General features: G+C 39.8%; 1 protein-coding gene across 3 annotated transcripts in view; it reads left to right on the top strand.

The window, feature by feature from the left end:
* Nucleotides 1–23,657, top strand: part of rlbp1a (retinaldehyde binding protein 1a) — a 50,019-nt gene that overhangs the window by 17,546 nt on the left and 8,816 nt on the right. For all 3 annotated transcript variants that reach the window (XM_039771231.1, XM_039771233.1, XM_039771232.1), the window contains exons 2-5: nt 1,825–1,865; nt 10,619–10,747; nt 14,116–14,320; nt 20,374–20,552. In XM_039771231.1, coding sequence (XP_039627165.1) covers nt 1,860–1,865; nt 10,619–10,747; nt 14,116–14,320; nt 20,374–20,552 — 519 coding nt within the window. In that variant the 5' untranslated portion in view covers nt 1,825–1,859. The remainder of the gene's footprint in view (nt 1–1,824; nt 1,866–10,618; nt 10,748–14,115; nt 14,321–20,373; nt 20,553–23,657) is intronic.

Below are 23,657 nucleotides of genomic sequence, written 5' to 3' on the forward strand. Positions count from 1 at the left end.
ACAGCCCCATGGGGTGCCTGTGTTAAGGATCAATGTGATAGAAGTGATGTTGCTAATTAATCTGGTTGCAGTGTGGCACTAAGTCTGAACTACATGAATTTGGTGAGCCTGCTTCCCGGAAATAACCTTGGAGGTCAATCACACCCCAAAAGCAGATAGTAGACGTCACGTAGTATATGTGTACCAAATTTCAGGTCAATAGATCAACTGCTGTACGAGCTACAGGTGATTTAAAATCCTGGACAGACAAACAGACAGCCATGGTAGCGTATTATATAAGAAGAAAGATGATGTGCTTTCAACATGGAGGCTTATTTCTCATTTTAGCTTGCTGATATTTTGTGTTCTAATGCTGCTAGGCTTTACTCCTGGTCCACATGAGCTTAAACCCAGTCAGTGGAATACAGAATGGATGGATGGGTTATTTTATTTAAGAAAAGGAGTATAAGCCACTGGTTCTCAAACTGTGGGGTGGGCCCTCCTAGGGGGGCACGAAGAAAACAAGAATCGAAAATATGAAAAATACATCTATTGAAACCAAAAAAAATTAACTTAAACTACATTCTGATACTAGAAAAATAAATCTAGAGTTAGATAAATGTCGATAAAAGTTATGCAGGTATAATAAAATATGCATCTATGATATATCATTAATTAAAAAAGAATAAATTGGTATTAGTGGGCTCCTTTCCAAAAAACGTTTGGGGGGCACGATTAAAACTGTTATGAAAACTCGGGTCGCAAATACGTAAAAGTTGAGAAACGCTGGTATAAGCAGTCATTTTGTTTTAATAGGATGCAGAATCTCCCAGTTTTAAAAGTGATATTAAACTTTTCAGGTGTTCTCAATGCACCGACAGTACTTTGCTTTGGAACTTATGGATAATACAGTACATAGTTGATAAGTATTCTGTATCTGCGTGTCCATAATCAATAGTGAAGCTAATTCTTATTTCTTCTTGTGTATTATTTTCTTTAAACTGACACAAAAAATTATCAAATTAAGTTACACTCCACAAAACATCAAAAGGTTAATTAGTATAAAAGCAGGCCATCCCGTTCCAGCTTGTTTTGTTCACCTATGGAAAAGAACAGCGCAAAGCAGGAACAAATGTACAGTACAGTGTAAAAGGGGAACAAAGTGTGTATTATAGATGACTGGAGAAGTACAATTGTTTTATAAAACCAAATGACAAGCACCACACTTAATGAGTTTAAGTTGAAAGACTAGGCGTACAGAGCACTCCATTAAAGGCATTTACTGAAGAGAAATACACATAGTAGATGAAGCAAGTGTAACCGGTGAAAACAAATGGGCCATGAAGAAAATGTGTGGGATAGTCTGGTGTTGTGAGAAGAAGTGAAAAGAGAAGGTTAGCAGACAGGGTTTGAAAAGTGGCATTTGCCATCTTGTATGCTTGCACATCGTGAATATTTAATAAACTTAGCATTTTATTGAGTTAACCCTGGTATTTTATTATATTGCCCATTCATCAAATGAATGCACAGGAATATTTGCATAGAGTACCTGTCTTTTCAAATTCATCACTCCTATCTTTGCATTTTAAGTCATAACACTAAGTCAAGAAACTCCATTTTCAATGAGTGTGTCAAGCCACATGGAATCCTGTTTGTTAATGCAATCTGGGTAAAGATAGTACTCCTGTATTGTTCGGTAAGGGAATGGATTTAGTTCACAGCTTGCAAATAAATTAACCAATTTTTTAATGTTTTTCTATTCGTTGACAATAAAAAAAACTGAGGAGTATCTGGCATTTCTACTTGTTCATTTTCTTCTTCCTTTTCTCTCTTTATATGTTGCAGATTCTACCAACAGATAATTTTGGAGCACCACAGAGATGGCTGTAAGTTGAAGTGTTATCATCATATTCATTCTTCTTTGAATAAGTCAGTGAGATCCTCTTTTTTAAAATGGCTGCACATACATTTTATGAAAACTCACAGAGCAGATAATGCAGGTTTACTTAAAACTAGAAAAAATGGTTAAAAGAAATAGAACATTTCTTATTAACACCATTATATCATGACTGGCCTTCCAAAAACAAAGCACAGGAAATGGGAAGATGGGGTTTTATTTTTGAGAAACAATACACTATGGACAAAACACACAAACTCTCTCCACAGACAGATAGGGAGCTCAACATCTAGAAAGGAGCTGGGAGATTTGTTATCATCATCATTTGGCTACCCTCCCATTTATTTTGTATTTTTGTGATCTAATGTTCATTATTTCAGGTCATAATTGGGAATTTTAGTGTTATATATTAAACTAGGGGGCTTCGCCCCCTGCTCGATTTGCTTGCCCACCTCCACATCTGCCTGCACTACGTGCCAACCACTATAAGTCTCTGCCGCTCGCGTTGTGAAGAGGGGGGCTGAATGCATCCCAAGGAGACGCGATCGCTCCTCTGACACCGCCTCTTAAACGGTGATACAATGGGAAACACATACCGTTTTTTTTACCTCCTCTTTGCTTAATCAGCTGCTGGTTTGCTGCTGCTGCCATGCCGCATGATTTTCATCACGTGCAGCGCACTTCTGTCATATAACCTATGTCCATATATTTAATCTCTTTTCACTTTTACCTTTTCATCAATATCGCATTGAATTTTGATTCCGTGTTTGGAATTACATCGTGACAACGCAATGTATAACTGCCCCATGAGTGAATATTGTTTGTTTCTCTCTCCAAGAAATGTGTCTGACATAACCACGCAAGACTTTTCCAAATCTCTTTGCATAAGCTCTTGTCACACGGGGCTTCCGGCCCCAGGCGCGGTTACATCACTTGGTATGATGACTTGTCTTGCAGGACGTGAAAGTGTCTCTGAGACAATCCACGTCTCGTCTCCTTCCCAAGATTATTTTTATAATAGAGAGATCTGCATTCTATGAGATCAAGAATTCAAATGTTTAGGTTTGGCTGTCCATTACGATCTTTACTATTTGCATCAGATTTGAAAAGGACATAACTGGGTAATCGTTTCATAAAGATACAATTCTTGGATTGCAGTTTTATCATACCAAAAAGGTCTGGGCAATACAGCTGTTCATTTTTGCCAAAATCAGAGTGAGTTTGACAGAGGCTGGTTGTGAGACTGTGCAAATCTGAGAAGTGGGATGATGCTGGTGACAATGCCTATTAACATCTGGGAGGGACAGAAAATACAAACAATGTGAAGACTGGTACACAGTGTGACATTACCCCAGCAGTGCTCTTTTCACATCTACAGTAAGGGTCCAAATCTAAGAGCTGAACAGTGGAAGTGGCTGCAGCTTTTTTCCACCAAACAATTTCTAGCTTTTCTATGGCTTGTTAGTATTCTCATTTGATACTGTAGGACATTTCTAATGTTAATGATTTTACCTTACTGAGAACATTATTTAATGGTTTCATGGGTCAAAGCAGATTAAAACATTTTAGACCTTCACATTTCTCTACTATTTCTTGCTTATGATGATCATAAAGATGTGCAAATGGGAACATGTTAGCTCATTAGCTATTTGTCTCCTTGGTGTTTTTATCTCATTTCTAGTTGGCACCTGGATAGAAAAAAAAACAAGAACCAATTAAAACTTTGAGTATAGGTGTTTGAGAATTAAAGAAAAAATTATAGGTTTTGAATCTTAACAAGCAAGTTAACTAAAAACCACAGCCACAGTGACAATTCAGGACTGAAATTAACTAAAAACCACAGCCACAGTGACAATTCAGGACTGAAATGAACTATCTTTGATCCATAGAACTTTGCCATTTTCCATGGTTAGCTAGGTAATAGGGCGGCACGGTGGCGCAGTGGTAGCGCTGCTGCCTCGCAGTTAGGAGACCCGGGTTCGCTTCCTGGGTCCTCCCTGCGTGGAGTCTGCATGTTCTCCCCGTGTCTGCGTGGGTTTGCTCCGGTTTCCTCCCACAATCCAAAGACATGCAGGTTAGGTGGATTGGCGATTCTAAATTGGCCCTAGTGTGTGCTTGGTGTGTGGGTGTGTTTGTGTGTGTCCTGCGGTGGGTTGGCACCCTGCCCAGGATTGGTTCCTGCCTTGTGCCCTGTGTTGGCTGGGATTGGCTCCAGCAGACCCCCGTGACCCTATTCGGATTCAGCGGGTTGGAAAATGGATGGATGGATGGATGGATGGATAGCTAGGTAATGGCTTCACTATGAGGACTGACAAATCTCAGACTAGGACTCCATTTCAGGTGTCTTTTATAATCTCTGTCTATGGCAGGTCAAGGTGCCATAACAGCTGTGAATTAGCATTTGGGACTGGGTTGGTCATCCTATGCTTAACATGAACACATACACACACAGAGAAACCACCCATACTGTATGCACAGTAAAGCACTGATTATTAGCAATGCCTGGCCAGCTAATCAATCTTAAATGCTCCAGACAAAGACTCAATAGTTTTGACCTGAACTAACCAAAAATGTTCACATCATTTAGCTGAAGAGACATACATTTCCCTTGCCACCTCCTTTGGCTCGTCTGCAGAGATACCAAGACATTGCCAAGCCAGCTGAGAGATATAGACTCTCCAGTATGCCCTGTGGTCTCCTCCCAGTTGGACATACCCCAGGGAGGTGTTTAAGTGACATCTTAATCAGGTGCCTTAACCACCTCAACCAACTCCTTCTCATGTGGTGGAGCAGTTGCTCTACTTGAGTTCCTCGATAATGTCTGTGTTTCTCACTCAATCTTTAATGCTGAGCATAGATGCTCTGCAAATTAAACTAATTTCAGTCACTTGGATCCATGATCTTCTTTTTTTGGTTACTACCCAACAGCTCGTAACCATAGCTGAGGGTAGGAACACAGATTGACTGGTTAAATTAGAGGATTGCTTTTCAACTCAGGCCACTAAACTGGGTACCCTACATTCCATGGCTGCACTGAGAAATTCTGTCCATAAAATTTATGAACAGAACTGGAGACAAAAGTCAGCACTGGTGGAGAACCAAAAGCACTGGAATGAAATTGATTTACTGCCGGCAATGCAAACCAAACTTTTGCTCCAGTTGTTCAGGAATGAAACAGTCAGCAACAGCTGACCCACTTACCCTATACTCCCTCCTTTCACCGTCTGACTATATCCCCAATTGAGGTCAGCAGCACTCCATCCCTGCAACAAACCGCACAAGCAAAGCACTACTTCTCCCCCCTGAATCACCTGACATTTTGCCAGAATTGCTTTGTGACTGACTGAAAGTCACTGTCCATGGCTTCATCAATCTCTTCCCACTCCCGAGTTTTTGCTTCCACAACTACCATTGCTATGTTCCATTTGGCCTGTCAGCGCCTGTTAACTGCTTCTGGAGTCCCTCAAGCTTGTGAGGCCTCCTTCTTCAGTCTGACTGTCTGGGTGGTATCTTCCCACTTCATCTGACCCAACTCATAACAATGAAGCAGTGAACAGTTGACAGCTCTGCCCCTCTCTTCACCTGGGTTTCCAAGACTTATGGTCTTCTGATAACATTACCATGAATTTGTCATTGACCTACAGCCTTGGGCACTCTGGTCCCAAGTGCACCTATGAATAACCTTATGCTGATAGCCATGAACAGTCCTGAAAGGTATTGCTCTATAAATAAAACATATGTAAAAAAAAAAAAAGTTTAACTTCTTAGAAAAAGTTTACAGTTTACAGAAGCTTAGCAGGGCAACTTTCAGCATGAAGTAATTCATTAATTTTTAACCAAAATTTTTGCAATGTTGCGGTGGGCTAGGATGTCTGTGTTAAGATATAGCGGGTTGGATGATGACTGACTGACTGATTTTTGCAATGACAAAATTGCTGTTCATCAGTCTAAGGTCAGCTTCATCAAAGAGTTCCACTATAACCTTGGTCATGAAGACCATCAAATTCAAATATGGGGATAATGTAGTAATGGCTCAGTCTGGATGTAATTTTATCAGGGAAGACAACCTAAAACCAGACATAATGTTGTAGTAGTCATTACTTGCGATAGTTAGCCACTGCTGCTAATCAGGGACAGTCTGAACATGCGACAATATGCTTGTCATAATTCAGCTGTGAATACATTTTTACTGCTCAGTATTCATTTTATTTATGGGTTACTGAACATTTTTGGAAGGCTTTGGACAGAAGGGAATCTGCCTGTATGATTATTTTTACAAGTTACTGTCTCAGAATGTATGTTACATATTGTTAGTATTATGTTTTTGTTTTACGGTAACATCATTCTGTTTTTTCATGGGTGCCACCATTTTGTGGTTCCTTTGCCATGACATTATGTGTAGTTCTTAGGGGGCATGGCCCAGAAATTAGGTATTGTGATGTCTAGTGGTAACACTTTCAAAGCTGACTCTGAGATTGTTATTAGTATTTATTAGAGCTTTTGTCTTTTCTAGTGGTTTATGATTTCATAATTATAGTGAGCCTCGTCTGACTTTGAGTTTGCCTAGCATTTTGTTTTTGTAGAACCTGATTTTCATGAGGGCAGCATGGTGGCGCTGCTGCCTCGCAGTTAGGGGACCCGGGTTCGCTTCCTGGGTCCTCTTCCCAGGTCTTCCCTGCGTGGAGTTTGCATGTTCTCCCCGTGTCTGTGTGGGTTTCCTCCGGGTGCTCTGGTTTCCTCCCACAGTCCAAAGATGTGCAGGTTAGGGGTTCACCGACAAAAGCGCGATAGATATATGAGCCCCGACAAAACCGCGACGGACAAATGAGCGCCAACAAATTCGCTAACTGGTTTTCGACAAATGCGCGCCGACAAAATCGCCACGACAAAATCGCGAGAGAGGCCAAGAGAGTGGGACGCGTACGTGTGCATTATGTACACATTATGTGCTAGGTTATAACTGTATTCAAAGATGCTAATTGCACTGAGTTTCATTCCTCCAGAAGATGTTGGGTCCGCTTTTGATGAACTGAGCGAGAATAGACCCGACAATCTCCAGAATGTTTATGATTACTGGGAGGACAATTACGTTGGTCGATTGTATACAAAGCGGAATTACCAGCAGTCAGGCAGCCAGCAAGTCTAAATATGCTCAGCTATCAAGACGTCTTGTTGCAATTCTTCCTACATATGCAGGGCGTGATCTTAAGGACTATCTGCGTGCCGTGTCTCATAATATTGTCTTCTAAAATAAACATTATTATATATGCTTTAAACTAGTAATTCATATTTAAGGAAACTTTTGCAATTTTGTCCGCGATATTTTGTTGGTGCGATTTTGACGCCGTGTTTTAATGGCCGCTATTTTGTTGGCGCTCATATGTCTATCGCGCAAATGTCGGGTCACTCAGGTTAGGTGCATTGGCGATCCTAAATTGTGCTTGGAGTGCGTGTGTGTGTGTGCTCTGCGGTGGGCTGGTGTCCTGCCTTGCGCGCTGTGTTGGCTGGGATTGGCTCCAGCAGACCCCCGTGACCCTGTAGTTAGGATATAGCGGGTTGAATAATGGTTGGTTGGTTATGATCTTCTGATTTTGACTTTTCCTGTGTTTTAGGCTAAAATTAATGTCATGATCTCTTTTTTTCAGCTTCTTTTTATAAATGGAAAGTCTGGGTTAAAAAATTAGGTGAGCTTTGCCCGTGCTTTGATGTGTGTGTACGTCTATTTATTTACCTATTTATGCATTTATTTATTTAAAGAGCTTCTGTAAAAAGCCAAATTTCCCCCTGGGGACAAATAAAGTTCTATCTATCAATCTGAGCTGCCAACTCTTTGGTCTCGCATTTACAGTACACTATAAGGGGGATACACAAGTACTATATGTATTTCTGAAGCTGAAATGTTTGGTACAGTTGTCTAATAAGGAAAGGACTCAGTTGTGAACCATTGAAGCAACATGAGATTTCTAAAGGTGACATCAGAATCCAACCTTTACGAAGCTAAAACTGCCTGAGTAAGTGAGGACAATCAAAGTTAGTTTTTCAGTTTGCTGCACAACATCTTCAGATATCTGGCTATCTGGAGGGACATTTGTATAATGTCGGTACGGTTATGCTACAGAACACCATCCAGCATTTGTTTGCCTAAATTCTTTAAAGTATATCCATGTGCATGATAATGATGATTCCCCAGATAAGCCCTGTACTGTATCAATTTTTTTCCCCTGGTTTTTAAAATGATTTCTTATTAACAGTTTGTGTCAGGCTTCATTCAAATTGGACCAGTACTTCTGGTGGCACGTATTTTCTGCCGTGGTATACAAATATGATATATGAAGTTTGGATACCAAAATTCAGTACAATATGTATGACTGTATAAATGCTTTACCTATATATTCACAACCAAACGCTATCCAGCTTTTATCCCATCTGTCTGTCTAGTAAAATTATAAGAACATACAACTAAGAGTACTTTTATAGCTTAGATGGCTCTGAAATCAAACGGCCGGATAATATTGCAGCTTTTCCACTATGGCATGGAAGCAGGTGTGGAAGCCAGGGGTGCTCCAGTTGTTCCAACTCTGACACAGACAGGCAGAGACACAAGTGCAGCACACAACACACTTTTATTTACACACGTGGAGTGTTTTCTACTTGCTCCCCAGAGCACAGCACAGTAGCAATCAAAGGACAGTGCAGTTCACAGTCCTGATCTTCACTTCTTCTCTCTCTCTATCTCTCTCTTTTTCTCCGCCTCAACTCCTCTCCTAAGCAAGTTTCGTCCACCTCCTCCCGACTTTGGCTGCCCAAGCAGTGGCGGCCTTTTATAGGACACCCACAAGCACTCCAGGTGTCCAACGAGCTTCTTCTGGGTGTAGCACAAGTGCTGCCAAACAGGGCTAGGCAAACGGACCCCAGCTGGGTTGCTCTTTCAGTATAATTTCACAATGTAAACAATACATTAACAGACAAATACAACATAACCATTTTTCTCCACAGAGTCACATGTGTTTAAAAGATACTCTGAGTGACAATGCAGTTGAGGTTGTGTTCTAAGAAACTGTGAGATCAACTTATTTTTATCCAGTTGATATTACTATTTCTGATTGATGACACAACCTCCTACCTACATCATCACATGGCCTTGGCCTATGTGGAATAAGGCCCGGACACAGACAGGTGGACAATGATGGTTCACCCAATACACGTTTACTCATATTTTCCTACTATATACAAGGGTGCACACAACCCCAAAGCTCTCCCAAATTCCAGGCCTCTACAATGCCTCTTCCTTCTTCAGGCTGCCTCCACTCCTCTCCACCAAGACTTTGTCGTCTGCACTCCCGACTCCAGCCATCGAATGGAGGGAGGTGGCCCCTTTTATCCACACCCAGACATGCTCCAGGTGCCTCCCGAATAGCTTCCGCCAGCACTCCCCAATGTGGCGGAAGTACCGGCTGCACACCCGGAAGCACTCCGGGTGTCACTGGTCTTCTTCCCCCCGCACTTCCAGGTGTGGCGGGCCCTTTATAGGGTTGAGCTTCCAAGTTGCCCCCTCGTGGTCTGGAGGAGGTGCAATCCCTCCTATGGTCCTTCCAGGCATCCCGGCTGGGTGCCACCCCAAGCCGCCTGCCACACCTGACACAATAGTACTGGTATAATAGACAGGCACATTCAATCTGCTACACTGAAGACAATAGTCGTCTTAATTCCCAGTATGAACTCAGCACGTATCCGTATGACAGCCTCTGGTTTATGTGCAGGATGCCCTTTCTGTTTTGGAGTTTTCATTTTTCCCTGTGTCTTCCAGTCTGATCACATTCATGCATAATACTCTGGCAACCTGTAACCTTTCATAATATTAAGAAAGCGATCAGGTCCAACACCCTTCTCACAATACTATCAACTCTTTGAAAGAACATTTTACAAAGGTGGCACAAGTTGGTGCTAGAAGGAGTTGCATTTGAAGTTCATTTTCAGAAGCCTTTATGAAACGTGTATAGCTTGCATGCATTGTGTGTTTTGCTGCTTCAATCTAAAAATGAATGCACCAGTTCTTTAAAACATAGTCAGATCGTCAGCTTCTGGAGTGTAAGAGGCTAGTTGTTGTTACAGTTTTCTTGTTACAAAAGAGTCACTGTGAAGCTGAGCTCCCTAGAATTTCTCATTGATGCAACTAACCACTTCTTCTTCTGCTTGCTCTGCTAATCTCACTGGCCTTGAGATACTGTGAGCTTATTGTTGACATGAGCTGTGGTTTCAAGAATTAGCTACTAATCCCTTGTTTCAGAGAAAGCTTTTCAAAGACTTACTGCGTCATGTGAGGAAGCTTATTGGCCAGTGCAGAAGGTACGCACTCCAAATCCTACAAAAGTGCTTAGTTCCCAGTGCTAGCTGGTCAGATGTGACAACTTTTAAGCCTCATTCACTTTATAGAATTTGCCAGTCTTGTTCTAGCTGTTTCTGTTTGTTGGTCGTTTTTTCATTACATCCTTTTTTTATCTTCTATTTTTGTGCCTCCCACTTTTCTCCTCATGCATTTCCATGCCAGTGGCATTATGTATACCCAATATCAAGTTAAAATGTGCCTTTGCTATGGTTTCTAAGCCGCCAAGGTTACTCTGGCTCTTTGAGAATTAAGATGTTCTCGCTTAGACCTCCTGCTTGGCTTTTCCTTAAATGCATTTTTGGACGTGTGTTTTGAAATTCATTCCACGTGTTTTTGTAAATTCATGTCTTTTGCAGACAGGTACGTTCCGCATGGTGTCTGAAGAGGAACAAGCCCTTCGGACCAAATTGGAGCGCCTCACTGTCAAGGACCACGGACCCGTTTTTGGGCGATGCGAAAATCTGCCCCCTCACACCCAGCAGAAGGTACACCTCCCTACTTTTATGGTATTGGGTCATTTTCCAAAATTTTGCACAGGATTTTTCATCAGAGGCTGTTGGTAATGTAGTTGTTTCTTTTCAGGTAATCAAATGTGTAATTTTTGTGTTTGTTTGGTACGGCTGCCATGCTGTTCTAACTATGCCATTTATATCTTTTAATTGTGCATTATTTTGGGTACAGTTTGAAGTCAGAATGAGTTGCAAACCATAGATACACTTTTTTTTTATTAAGTTTTCCCTTATTTTGTCTTGTGTAAGTAACAGAAAGCGAAGGTGCAACTTACAGCTAAGACCAGAAGCAGTACAAAGAACCTGCTTTGGAAAATAGGCTCAGATGGTCATCAGATGACAGCAAGAATCAGTTTAAATGGCACCATAGCACACAATCCATGTGCAAGTATTATGATATAAGCTGAAACTTGCTGGAAAAATAGCAAATAACTGAGTATCTTTGGCTTGTCACTCATGGAAGAACCATGTAAGATGTCTTCAATTACAATCATACAGGAATGGTCAATCAATACAAAGTGCCAGAGCAGCACATATACTTGATTAAACAGAACTGAAGCCAGACTTAAAGTGGTAAAGAGGGACAATTAACCAGATGGCCCTTAGACCAAGTTGCCCACCTGCCAAGTTGTTTTGCCTGCCTAAGGCAGGGGTCCTCAATCACGGTCCTGGAGAGCCACAGTGGCTGCAGGTTTTTGCTCCAACCCAGTTGCTTAATAAAAAGCACTTATTGCTAAAGTAACACTTCTGCTTCACTTTAGTGATTTTGAGCCCTTATTGCTTAATTTTGTCTTAAACAGCTATTTTAATTGCTCTTTATTATCAATAACATGCAAATGACAAGAGAGAGCAGCATTTCTCCATTTAGCTTATTTACATTTACACCTGTGTGTATTTATCTGCACTATTGGGTTTAATTAAATACTTGGAAGAAGAATGAAGAGAAAAAAGTAATGGACTGAGAATTACTTGTCCATTTTAGCCTTCAAATCATTGGCATGATAGAAAGGGAAAGAAAATCTAGGATATGAGAATGACCTGACATAGCAGAGTTAATTTAATTTCATAGCTTTTTAGTGCTTTATTGGCAAGAATTGTTTTCTAATTAAGCAACCAGGTCAGAACAAAAACCTGCAGCCACTGCGGCTCTCCAGGACTGGGATTGAGGACCCCTGGCTAAGGTAAAGTCATCTCTGATAGAGGATCACAGGAATCATCGGGTAGAGGAGTCCTTTCACCGGATTGGCTGGCCCAGCGCTGACTCAGCTGTAGAATGGCCAATCCGGGGAGGCAGCTTGATGGCCGAGGTCTCCAGAACTCTGAACAAATCCAAATCATATCATGTGATACCATCTACTGCTGAATTCTGCTCTGTAGTTGTAATATTTTTATTTTACTATTGTATTGTATTAAGGATTACTTGTGTTCTGTTCTGTGTATTGTATTGTATTGTATTTACCCCCAGCTTTTTGACACGCACTGCATGCCCAACCGACCTGGTGATGGTGTTTCTCTTTGAAAGGCCTTTCTCAAGGTTTCCTTCCATTTTCCCCCTACTAGCTTTTTTTTTTGGAGAGTTTTTCCTTGTCTTCTTGGAGTGTCAAGGCTGTGGGGCTGTCAAAAGGCAGGGCCTGTTAAAGCCCATTGCGGGACTTCTCGTGTGATTTTGGGTTATACAAAAATAAATTGTATTGTATTGTAGATTCAGTTTCTGCTGTGGGTGAATGCTTATAATTTTGTGCAAAATCTGGTCTTAAAAGTTTTAAATTTCAAATAAAGAAACAGAAGTAAAATACTACTAAAACCCAATGCATCGATCGCGATCGACCGGTAGATCGCAAAGGTAGTGCAGGTAGATCGCGTTCCATTCAAAATTTTTTTTTTTTTAAACGTTAGTCTATCAAATATCCTCCCTATGGCATTTGCCACTTGATTGACATACAGGGCGGCCAGTCTGAGATCTCTTCTCTTCTAACACACTGGTCATCCCGCACGCACGATCTAATGCGTGAGCTACTGCAAAACTCCGGCTGTGATCTAGTTAGCTTTCCAATTTATATCGACTAAAGAAGGGATTTAAAAAAAAATGTTTGGGGAGGGTATGGGCTGGATGTGGAATTGGAAGAGGATTTTTTTCTCACAATGTCACAATCGAAGTGAGTTTGTCTGATCTGTCAATCTATCACTGCTATTCCAAAGAAGGAAAATGTGGAAAGGCACTTTCGAACTGTTCATAAAAACTACGAAACTGACTTCCTTCCGAAAGCGATCTGAAAAAGAGAAAGGAGAGGGAGCTAAAATCGCAGTGAATCGGACAGCCGTCATTTTCACTCAGCTGAATTCAAAAGCTCCTTGACAGCATCATTCGGCTCTACTTATTTATGCGAGTCAGCCTTTTCCCACATGACGATTATTAAATACAAATATTGTAGTGACCATAAATGTATTGAATTGTTATTGTGTCAGAAAGGTTATTCAGTAATGCAAGGTACAACACCATATAGTTTATGTATAAATTATGTATATATATATATCATTTTTAATGTAGGTAGATCATTTCGACCTAGTCAGTTTAAAAGTTGCTCGCAAGCCGAAAAAGTGTGGGCACCCCGGCATACAGTAAGAGCAGTACAGTGGCACATACAATAGCCTAGCACTCCTGTCTCATGGCTCCAAGCTGCTGAGGTAATTTACCAGCCTAGTCGTTATCCTAACATTCCTTTTACTTTATGTTTATGATTTATTGTTCTTGTCACTTCTGTGTACTCAGATAACCTAAAGATATCGAGGTTGGGGTTGGGCTGATTGGCCTGATATAACTAAGCAGGCTCTGTGATGTTTGCCTCCAGTCCTTCCTTGCCCTAATGTGGAAAAGATACTCTTTCACCCTGTATGGCCCCCTGTGAAGGATTAGGAAGATTAAGAAAATAAACTTACTGTTTGGCAAAACAATGATTAATTGGAAATCTAATTAAAAAAAAGTAAATGAGAAATAAAACTAAATCCATAAGATACGTCCAAAAGTGTTCCAGAAACAAAATCGTCATTTGTAAAATCTTCTAATTATTTTTCTAGTATATTTAATTTCACCCTTGCTGTACTTAACAAAAAACAATGATATGGTCCCTCACTGTTTTCTTAATAATACCTTAATACAGGAACAGTCCTTTTTGGTTTTATTACGCATTTATGTTCCTCCAGCTGCCTTTTTCCCATTTAACTGTTGCTCTCAGATTATGATGAATAGTAATTTAATTTGTTTTCTAACAGCCATTGTAAAACTGTCTTTTCTTCAATAATCTCCATTTAGGCTTCCATTTCAAATACTTTTTGTTGACATTTAGGCAAAAGATGAGCTAAATGAGACTGAGGAAAAGAAAGTTTTAGCAGTCAAGGAGCTTCGTTCGCTGATCCAGGAGAAGGCCAGTTCTGGGGAGGAAACAGAAGCATCAGTGGCAGCATGGATGCTGGAGAAACCTGATTTGTTCTTTATACGCTTTATTCGTGCTCGTAAATATGACATCAACCGTGCCTATGAGCTGATGAAAGGTAAGTGGGTGGACATTCAATCTTCTATTAATGCCAGTGCCATCCTACCAAGACTAGCAAAATAACAGGTGTAGTCTTGGAAACTCTGCCTACAATGCCAAGGTCAGGGTGAACTGTGAAAGGGATAAACTCTATGCAGCTCTTCCTGAATTACTCTTACCTGTAAATTGTGATTAGATTGTAATAAGGAGTTTTAACTTTGGGACAACACTTTTGGCCATAAGTTGTAACATTTAGATGCTGTTCGATGAGATAAAAAGTGTTATGCTGTTTTTTCGGTGCCACTTAATGCAACACACACCCACAGTACTACGATTTTAACAGCTCCACTCAGCTTACCCAGATGTCTTTAGTCAGTAAAAAATGTCATTAGCAGAACAGGACCCACAATATGTACCTCTTCCAGGTCCACCTCCTTTGCTCTTAATTATCGATTAACACACCACAAAATACCCCAAAAGAAATATTTTTTCAAGTAACATTATCTCTGTGTAAAAAGACATGATTTGCTTTTAAAGGATAAGTTCATTATTCATGTCCAAGTCATTTCTTCACCATTATTAGTGTCCAACAAAAATTGTGTTCTAAAGTAAAGCATATTTTATGCATTTTAAAAAATTACTAGCTTGCTCTTGTGTTTCATAATTAAGCTGATGGGTATTTGTGAAGAAGAAAAGCCATAAACACTATAGAATAGCACACTTTGAAATAGCAAGATGCGTAGTGAGAAGCACACTTGTGTGTCTCATAGTACTTTGTACACATAACAATAAATCTGACGTGAACTGAGGACACTGCTTTGTATTTTAATAAAAGCCTTAGATCTTTTAAAAAGCCAAGCCACTCACGTGTTCCACTTTCAGATGAAACAATAAAAGAAATAGTCAATAAATGGAAAAGGCAAAGTGTGCAATAAAAGAGAAGTGAAGTGCCACAAACCAGTTATTGAACTTTTAAATCCATGATGAGATGTCTTGTTGAGGATATTGTAATAAAAAAAAAACTGAGGACAACATTTTTGAATGAAAAACTCCCTGACACTCTCTGATACCAATCAGTCCTTAAATTCATGGGGAGGACATGCAGATTCCTGGTGGAGTCACGAATGACAGGAAATATCAGTACAGAACTTACTGAACTTCGTTCTGATTAAACTGAGGTAAACTGCCATTGCTAAAGTGGTCCTAGTGTGTATGTCTGTATTCGCCCTGCAGTGCACTGGCAGTCTGTCCGGGGATTGTTCCTGCCTGGTGTAGGCCCCAGCAGCCCTGCCACCCTGATTTGGATTAGCGGGTTAGGAGAATGGATGGATTCAATTCAAATATCTTTATTTTCCTATAGCGGCCTTCACTGTGTGCAGGTACAGAGCACTGTGACAAGTTCTCAGGTGAAATGCAAATATCAATTTTACAAATTGCTTAATACAGAGCTAGTGCACATAAAGACATAGATTTTTTAAAGCACATAGAAAACAAAGTAGAAACTGATTACCAATAAATGGAAACCAACGATATCTGTCCTTTAATGAATTGTTGAACTATGGCTATGGATTGATGGATGTACGTCTATCATGTCTGCTCTGTTTGTATCACTTGATTACACAATACAGCCATGCTCAATATTCTCTTTCACCAAAGCACATTTGTACATTATAAATCCAGTGGCAACAGGCATTATTTTTTTTTTTGAAACAATAAAGTAAGCTTCCATAAAGTGAAAGAACCTAAGCATTCGTGTCACTTGTTTCAGTTATTATTGTCTAGTTGTCTACAGTATTGACACAAATTCATGTACAGGCATCAACGTTCAATGTCAATAACGACACTTGGTGGTGTGTTTTTGAGGTGAACCCATGCCTTTGACCCAGAAAGGTGCTGCAGAGGACAGCAAGCAGTAAAGTAAAGCAAAGCATACAGTCATTTTCCTTTTAAATTGGCTGAATCTCACAATGGTTTGCGTTTGGCTATTTATTTTCCTTTTTTCAAATGAAATGGATACACTGCTTTACAATATGGTTTAAGTTTAGGTTTATTTGTCATATATAGGTTAACACAGGGTCAACATTACAATGAAATGTGTATGACGAGAACAACAAGTCACTCAGCCTAGTTCCAATAAAGCTAAAAATACTTTAAAAAAAAATTACAAGTTAAAAATAGACTAGCAATATAAAATAAAATGTGTACGTATCTGTGCAATCTCAGGATATGGATCCATACCCAATAAAATTTTTGGTTTGAAAAATGGATCTATTTGGTAAGTTTTAAGTCTTTTCTTCACTATATGATCCCAGTACTTATTATCTTAATTATGAAAATCAACAGTGGGCTATATTGTTTTAGATATATCAAACATGCTCACTTTAAAACAAAACTTGATATGGCAAACTAATATATGCCATGATTGTGAAGTAACAACTGCGACTTGAAGAATACCAAACTTATCCTTTAATTCACATAAGATAACTGAGGTTATCTAATTAAACAATCAATGCAGTTCAATCATAATGAAACTCTTCGACGAATTAGATTGTACCTACATTTTTGAAAACGGGGATAATAAAAGTAGGAGTTAGTAATGAATCACAGGTTTTTAGTATGTTCAGTTTTATATAATGTTGTAACACGTATTGCAATTAAGGCAAGCATTATTTCAATGTAAATACTCAACTTAAGAGTTATTCACGCAGTCAGATGATAAGCATTCATTATAAATCTGTGATCGTTGCTTAATTAATTTTTTTTTTGCCTATTTTCTTAAGGCTCATTCCTGGGAAAACATGCTGTTGCCCATTAATTAGGAGCTTTTAATAGAGCTTCTAGGACACAGAAAAGCTTATTGTGTAGAAATAGGCCACGGTTATGGGGAGATAGTGGAGCCGATTCTATGCCACATGCTTAAGGCAGTTTCTGTACAGCAGGTTTATGAGACTTTCTGAAAACTTCTCTCCCACAAGAATTACTTGCGCAATAGTAGTATTCGTGGTTGAATGCACAAATCTGATACCAAGTAAAACTTACATTTGCCATTTGGAGATTTTTTTTGTTCTCTTCCTTGTCTATTTTACGGAGCCCCCAAGGTGACATTGTGTAATTTTTTTTCTGGGGATTTTTCTGGTGCACACCATCTAGTATCAAGTGAGCAAAAGAGCAAGAGCGCACCAGATAGTATCAAGAACACACCAGATAGTATCGAAAGCACACCAGATAGCATCAAGTGCACACCAGATAGTATCAAGAGCACACCAGATAGCATCAAGAGCACACCAGATAGCATCAAGAGCACACCAGATAGCATCGAGAGCACACCAGATAGTATCAAGAGCACACCAGATAGCATTGAGAACACACCAGATAGTATCAAGTGAGCAAAACATAATATCAAGAGCACACCAGACACTTTCAAGTGAGCACCAGATACTATCAACCGCACAGTAACTGAAAAGGGGCTCCATACCTACACATAATTTCTGATGCATATTAGTTCTGTTTCATAGTTGCACTTAGGAAAAATGGAAATTGGAGACTTTATAGGAGTATACTTTCAGCTTGGTCTTAAACCCAAAGACATAGTGCTTGTTCTTGCAGTTCGTCATGGATACATTATCACTGAAAGGTATTTAAGACGTATATTGAAGTCTAAAGGTTTATTTTGTTGTAAGGTCTATAGCAACATTGGGGAAATGATTGTGTTTAAACAGCAACAATTGCAAAGCTCAGGTCAGCTTCATGGTTACCGACGGATGCATGCAAAATGTCAAGAAAATGGTTTGCATGTGAAGAAGGAAGATGTTCGTCTGATACTGAAGGTGCTAGATCCAAGAGAAGAAAAAAAATGCTATATGGAGGTGAATTTGCTGCAGGCTTTGCTGAACATGACATCTGGTTGGCTGTCCCACATGTTTTTCACCTCTATCTTGCTGAGCTGTATTATTTACAAAAGAAGAAGTTGGTAATGAATGTCTGAATGCTTGCCATAGCAGACCATACTGGGTAATAAGTGACAAAATTTTAAAGCCCCATCTATCTCAGGAAGGTGACAGATCCTAGCTAGTCCATCTGTATCCTGTATCTAGTAGAAATGGGCCCCTTATCTATTGTCATTATTGAATCACATAATTGTATTTAAATTAAACACTCACAAGAGACAAACCTTATGCTGCCAAATAACATCTAAAGGAACTATTGTACTGTATATTAAAAAAACTTTAAAATTCATATGGTGCTTGGTTTCATACAGTAACTTTAGTATAAATGAGGTATAATATACTGCTCAAAAAATTAAAGGAGCATTTTTTAATCAGAGTATAGCATAAAGTCAGTGAAATTTCTGGGCTATTGATCTGGTCAGTTAAGTAGCAGAGGGGCTTGTTAATCAGTTTCAGTGCTTTGGTGTCAATGAAATTAACAACAGGTGCACTAGAGGGGCAACAATGAGACGACCCCCAAAACAGGAATGAATGGTTTAACAGGTGGAGGCCACTGACATTTTTCCCTCCTCATATGTTTTTTCACTAGTTTTGCATTTGGCTATGGACATTATCCCTATTAGCTGCATGAGGCGATACCGGGACCCTACAGAGGTTGCACAGGTAGTCCAGCTTCTCCAGAATGGCAGACACATCAATACGTGTCACTGCCAGAAGGTTTGCTGTGTCTCCCAGCACAGTCTCAAGGGCATGGAGGAGATTCCAGGAGACAGGCAGTTACTCTAGGAGAGCTTGACAGGGCCAGAGAAGGTCTGTAACCCATCAGCAGGACCGGTATCTGCTCCTTTGGGCAAGGTGGAACAGGATGAGCACTGCCAGAGCCTACAAAATGATCTCCAGCAGGCCACTGGTTTGAATGTCTCTGACCAAGCAATCAGAAACAGACTTCATGAGGGTGGCCTGAGGGCACAACGTCCTATAGTGGGCCCTGTGCTCACTGCCCAGCACCGTGGAGCTTGATTGGCATTTGCCATAGAATACCAGAATTGGCAGGTCCTCCACTGGTGCCCTGTGCTTTTCTCATTTGAGAACAGGTTCACCCTGAGCACATGTGACAAACGTGAAAGGGTCTGGAGAAGCCATTGAGAATGTTATGCTGTCTGTAACATCATTCAGCATGACCAGTTTGGTGGTGGGTCAGTGATGGTCTGGAGAAGAATATCCATGGAGGGATGCACAGACCTCTACAAGCTAGTCAATGGCACCTTGTCTGCCATTAGATATCGGGATGAAATCCTTGGACCCATTGTTAGACCCTATGCTTGTGCAGTGGGTCCTGGGTTCCTCCTGATGCATGACAGTGCCCAGCCTCATGTGGCAAGAGTATGCAGGCAGTTCCTTGAGGATGAAGGAATTGATACCATTGACTGGCCCCCATGCTCGCCTGACCTCAATCCAATAGAACACCTCTGGGTGTGACATTATGTTTCGGTTCATCTGAAGCCGTCAAGTTGCACCTCAGACTGTCCAGGAGCTCAGTAATGCCCTGGTCCAGATCTGGGAGGAGATTTCCCAGAACACCATCTGTCGTCTCATTAGGAGCATGCCCCCAACCCGACGTTGTCAGGCATGCATACAAGCATGTGGGTGCCATAAAAAACTACTGAGTACAATTTGGAGTTGCTGCAATGAAATTTTGGTAAAATGGACTCGCCTGTTGCATCATTTTTTCACTTTGATTTTCAGGGTGTCTTTGAATTCAGCCCTCTGTAGGTTGATCATTTTCATTGCCATCAAACGATGTGCCATCCTTTCATTCCTAACACATTACCCAGTCCATATCAATAGAGATATCCAGCAGGATTTGTTTCCTCATTGAGATCTGATGTGTTTTCAATGTGTTCCTTTAATTTTTTTGAGCAGTGTATAATCCTCGGTAGGAGATCTACCTAGATGGACTGGAGATCCAAAACTGTGTGTATTGTTTCCAAGACTGGCAATGTGACTTGTATTCTTGGCCCACCCCCTCATTTTAGTTCTTTATCAAACACAACTAGCTTAATGTCTGGACTCAGACAGGGATCTGGAGGACAATGACCCTTTACTGTCTGATTATCTCTGTCAGGATATGTGCGCTTTCGAGAGCAGTACCCAGAGCTCTTTGAGAATCTAACTCCTGAAGCAGTCCGCAGCACAATTGAAGCTGGATATCCAGGAATACTGCACAGCCGAGACAAATATGGCCGTGTAGTGCTGCTTTTCAACATCGAAAACTGGGACTATGAAGAAATCACCTTTGATGAGGTAAAATGATTAACGTAGACCAGTATACCATTGGTGGCACAACGGTAGATCTACCCTAATTATTTTTTGATGATAAAGTATGCAAAAATAATTAATAACAGAAGATGGAGGTGGATATATCTAGCTGGTTTAAATGATTTTAATGAGTGCAGTTTAAGTTTAAAAAATAAATTATTTCTGTTTCAGTTATGATTGTGAAGTAGGAATCTTATTGTGCAGCTTAATATTTTTTTTCTACCCTTCTGTGTCATCAGTTGCCTGGCATCTTGCCTGTTGCTATGGTGATGTCATAAAAAAGGCTTTATTAACATGTCACACTGTCTTATCAAGCAAAACTGTTGGCATACTTTATGAAAGCAGCTGCATCATTAGTGTCGACATCCATCCTTATTGAACATTTGACTTCAATGAAAAAAGTTGCATACATTTGAACTTGTGATTGCTCATGAATGAAATAAAAGAAAAGAACAAAGGAAAATACAGTATCTCAAATTTAAAATAAAATTTAGGACTGCAACTAATGAGTATTTTGATAATCGATTAATCTGTCAATTATTTGTCAATTAATTGATTAATTGGATTGTACATTTTTTTTCATTTGCAATTAAAAACATGAAGTGCGTTAGAGGAACCTTTGAGCAAACAAAATGGTCAAATGGTCAAAATTTTTCAGAAATTCAGAAATTTATAGATGCAAAATATAGGTTTTCATGCAATATTTATATAATAATACATTGAAAATAAATAGTAATACTTAGAATTAAAACACTAAGTAGCACTTATTGCTCTGATTGTGCAATGAACACACACACAATTTCCTTAATAACACAAAAGTTTTCAATAAATTAACTAAACTCGCAATTTGGCTTAAGTATTCAGAATCACATTAAACCAACACATAACCAGATGTGTAAGCCCATGCTGTAAAAAGCCAGGGGTCCTAGAAACTATTGAAATCGTCAGAAAAAAAACTAAAATGTAGAGATGTCAGGTAATTGAAAGCAACTACTCTGGGCATCTCTCCCCTAGGAGGATTCGTTTTACTGATGTGCTTGCATCGCTTGTGCATTAGCGGCGGGAGGAAAAGTAAAAGGCATACCGTTTTGCTGATGTTAGCGGCTAAACGACTTTGTCTTTCTTCTAAGGTTTTGTTTGGTAACATGCTCACCTTGCTTGTGTTATTAGCAGCTAAGCAAGTTTTCTGTTTCCTGGGAGGTGGAACCCTTACCACGACTCCACCTCTCACTTCTGGGCCGAACAGACAGACACACACACTTCCACGCGTAGTCATTTATATATAAGATGCCCCAAGACTGCAAGTACAGTATTAAGTTTACCATTCTGGAAGGTTTCTCTCCTGAGAATCTGATTAGTATTGCTCTCTTCTCCCAGATATTTCTTAGTCTCCCAACAATCAGTGTCTTCTCCCGGACTCCCGCAACTGATTTCCAATCTCTTGAAAATCCCTCCAGGAAACCTCAAGGGGAACAATTGACTGGAAACCTCCATGGGGACACCCCCTACAAGAAACCCCTAGGGGGCACTGACCTGGATATCGGCAATTCTTAGAAATTCAACTGTGCATGGCCAACTGGTTCCTTTACGACATGGAAACCCCTCACCCTAACCTCTCTTAAATCAGTTCTGCAGGGGTAGGATGTCTGTACACATCCATTCAGAAATATAAGACATTGATCAGATAGGCCAGAGCACCAGGGTCATCAGATGCTATAGATAAGAAAAGCTGCATGTCATCTACATAGTTATGTAGTTGTGTAGTTTACCTTGTGGTTCACTATAATCTGGCCTAATGGAAGCATGTAAAACGAAAAAAGCAGCAGGCCCAAATTGATCACAGTGGTCTTCAAAGTACACCACATCTAAGAAAGAAATTTATATCTGTTAAATAAGGCTGAAGCCATTTTAAGACATTACCTGAGAGGCCCACTCATTGTCTAAGGTGGTTTATAAGAATATTGTGGTCTATGGTATCAAATGCTTAACTCAAGGTCTAAGAAAACAAGAACAGATACGTGGCCTGTGTCCGCATTTATTACTTCAACCAGAGCAGTTTCTGTACTATGGTTTCTTCTAAAACCTTACTGAAACTTATCAAGAATAGAATGTTTGTTCAAGTAATCATTTAACTGCAGAAAAACTGCTTTTTCTAAACTTTTACTTTAATAGGCAGGTTAGAAATAGGTCTAAAATTATCAAAGACAGAGGAGTCAAGATTATTATTCTTGAGCAGGGATTTAATAACTGCAGTCTTAACAGAAATTGGGTGGACCCACATATCGAATAATGAGTTACTGTGTCAACGATACTATCGATACACACATTGAAGATTTCTTTGAAAAAGCCAGTTAGGACTGTGACAAGAAGGACAGCTTCAGTTGAGAAATTATTCTATGAAGTCCAGGTAGACCTATTTGAGTGAAGGAATTTCATTTGGTAACAACAGCATGATTGTGTATAACAGGATTGACTTTAGAGAGATGTATTATACTACATCTAATATCAATTATTTTTTCTAGTTTTGCTAGAAATGTTCAAGAGACATTCCACTGAATGAGCTGGGTTTAGAAGACTATCAATAGTAGAGAATTAAACTCTTGGATTTCTAGCATTATCATTTATAATATTAGTGAAATAAGACTGCCCCTCCAGGTGGACTGCTTTGTTATATTCAGTTAAATATTTCATAGTATAGTTTAATTTTCCTTCATTTACATTTAGCTATCTGCCATTTATTCTTTAGTTTAGAAACTATATTTAAGGGCTGGTGGATTTCTTAACAATTTTTATAGGGCCAATATTTTGGCTGCAGATACTGTACCACCAAACCATTCAAATTTTCCACCTTACTGATTACATTGCTAACCGTTTTAGGGTAAGCACTATATTCTGATTGATTATTTAGAACATTAGCAAACACAGAACTTGCAGGTGCATCATAATTTTTTTTTTTTAATTATGCTTCTCATTACTTCTAGTTACCAGTATTTCTACATCAAATAAAATGCAGAAGTGGTCAGATATATCGAAATGCACAACCTGCTCACATCAATTCCTGATCCTTCCGAAATGACTAAATCCAGCATA

Source organism: Polypterus senegalus, chromosome 12 (genome assembly GCF_016835505.1).
Source record: "Polypterus senegalus isolate Bchr_013 chromosome 12, ASM1683550v1, whole genome shotgun sequence".
Lineage (NCBI taxonomy): Eukaryota > Metazoa > Chordata > Cladistia > Polypteriformes > Polypteridae > Polypterus > Polypterus senegalus.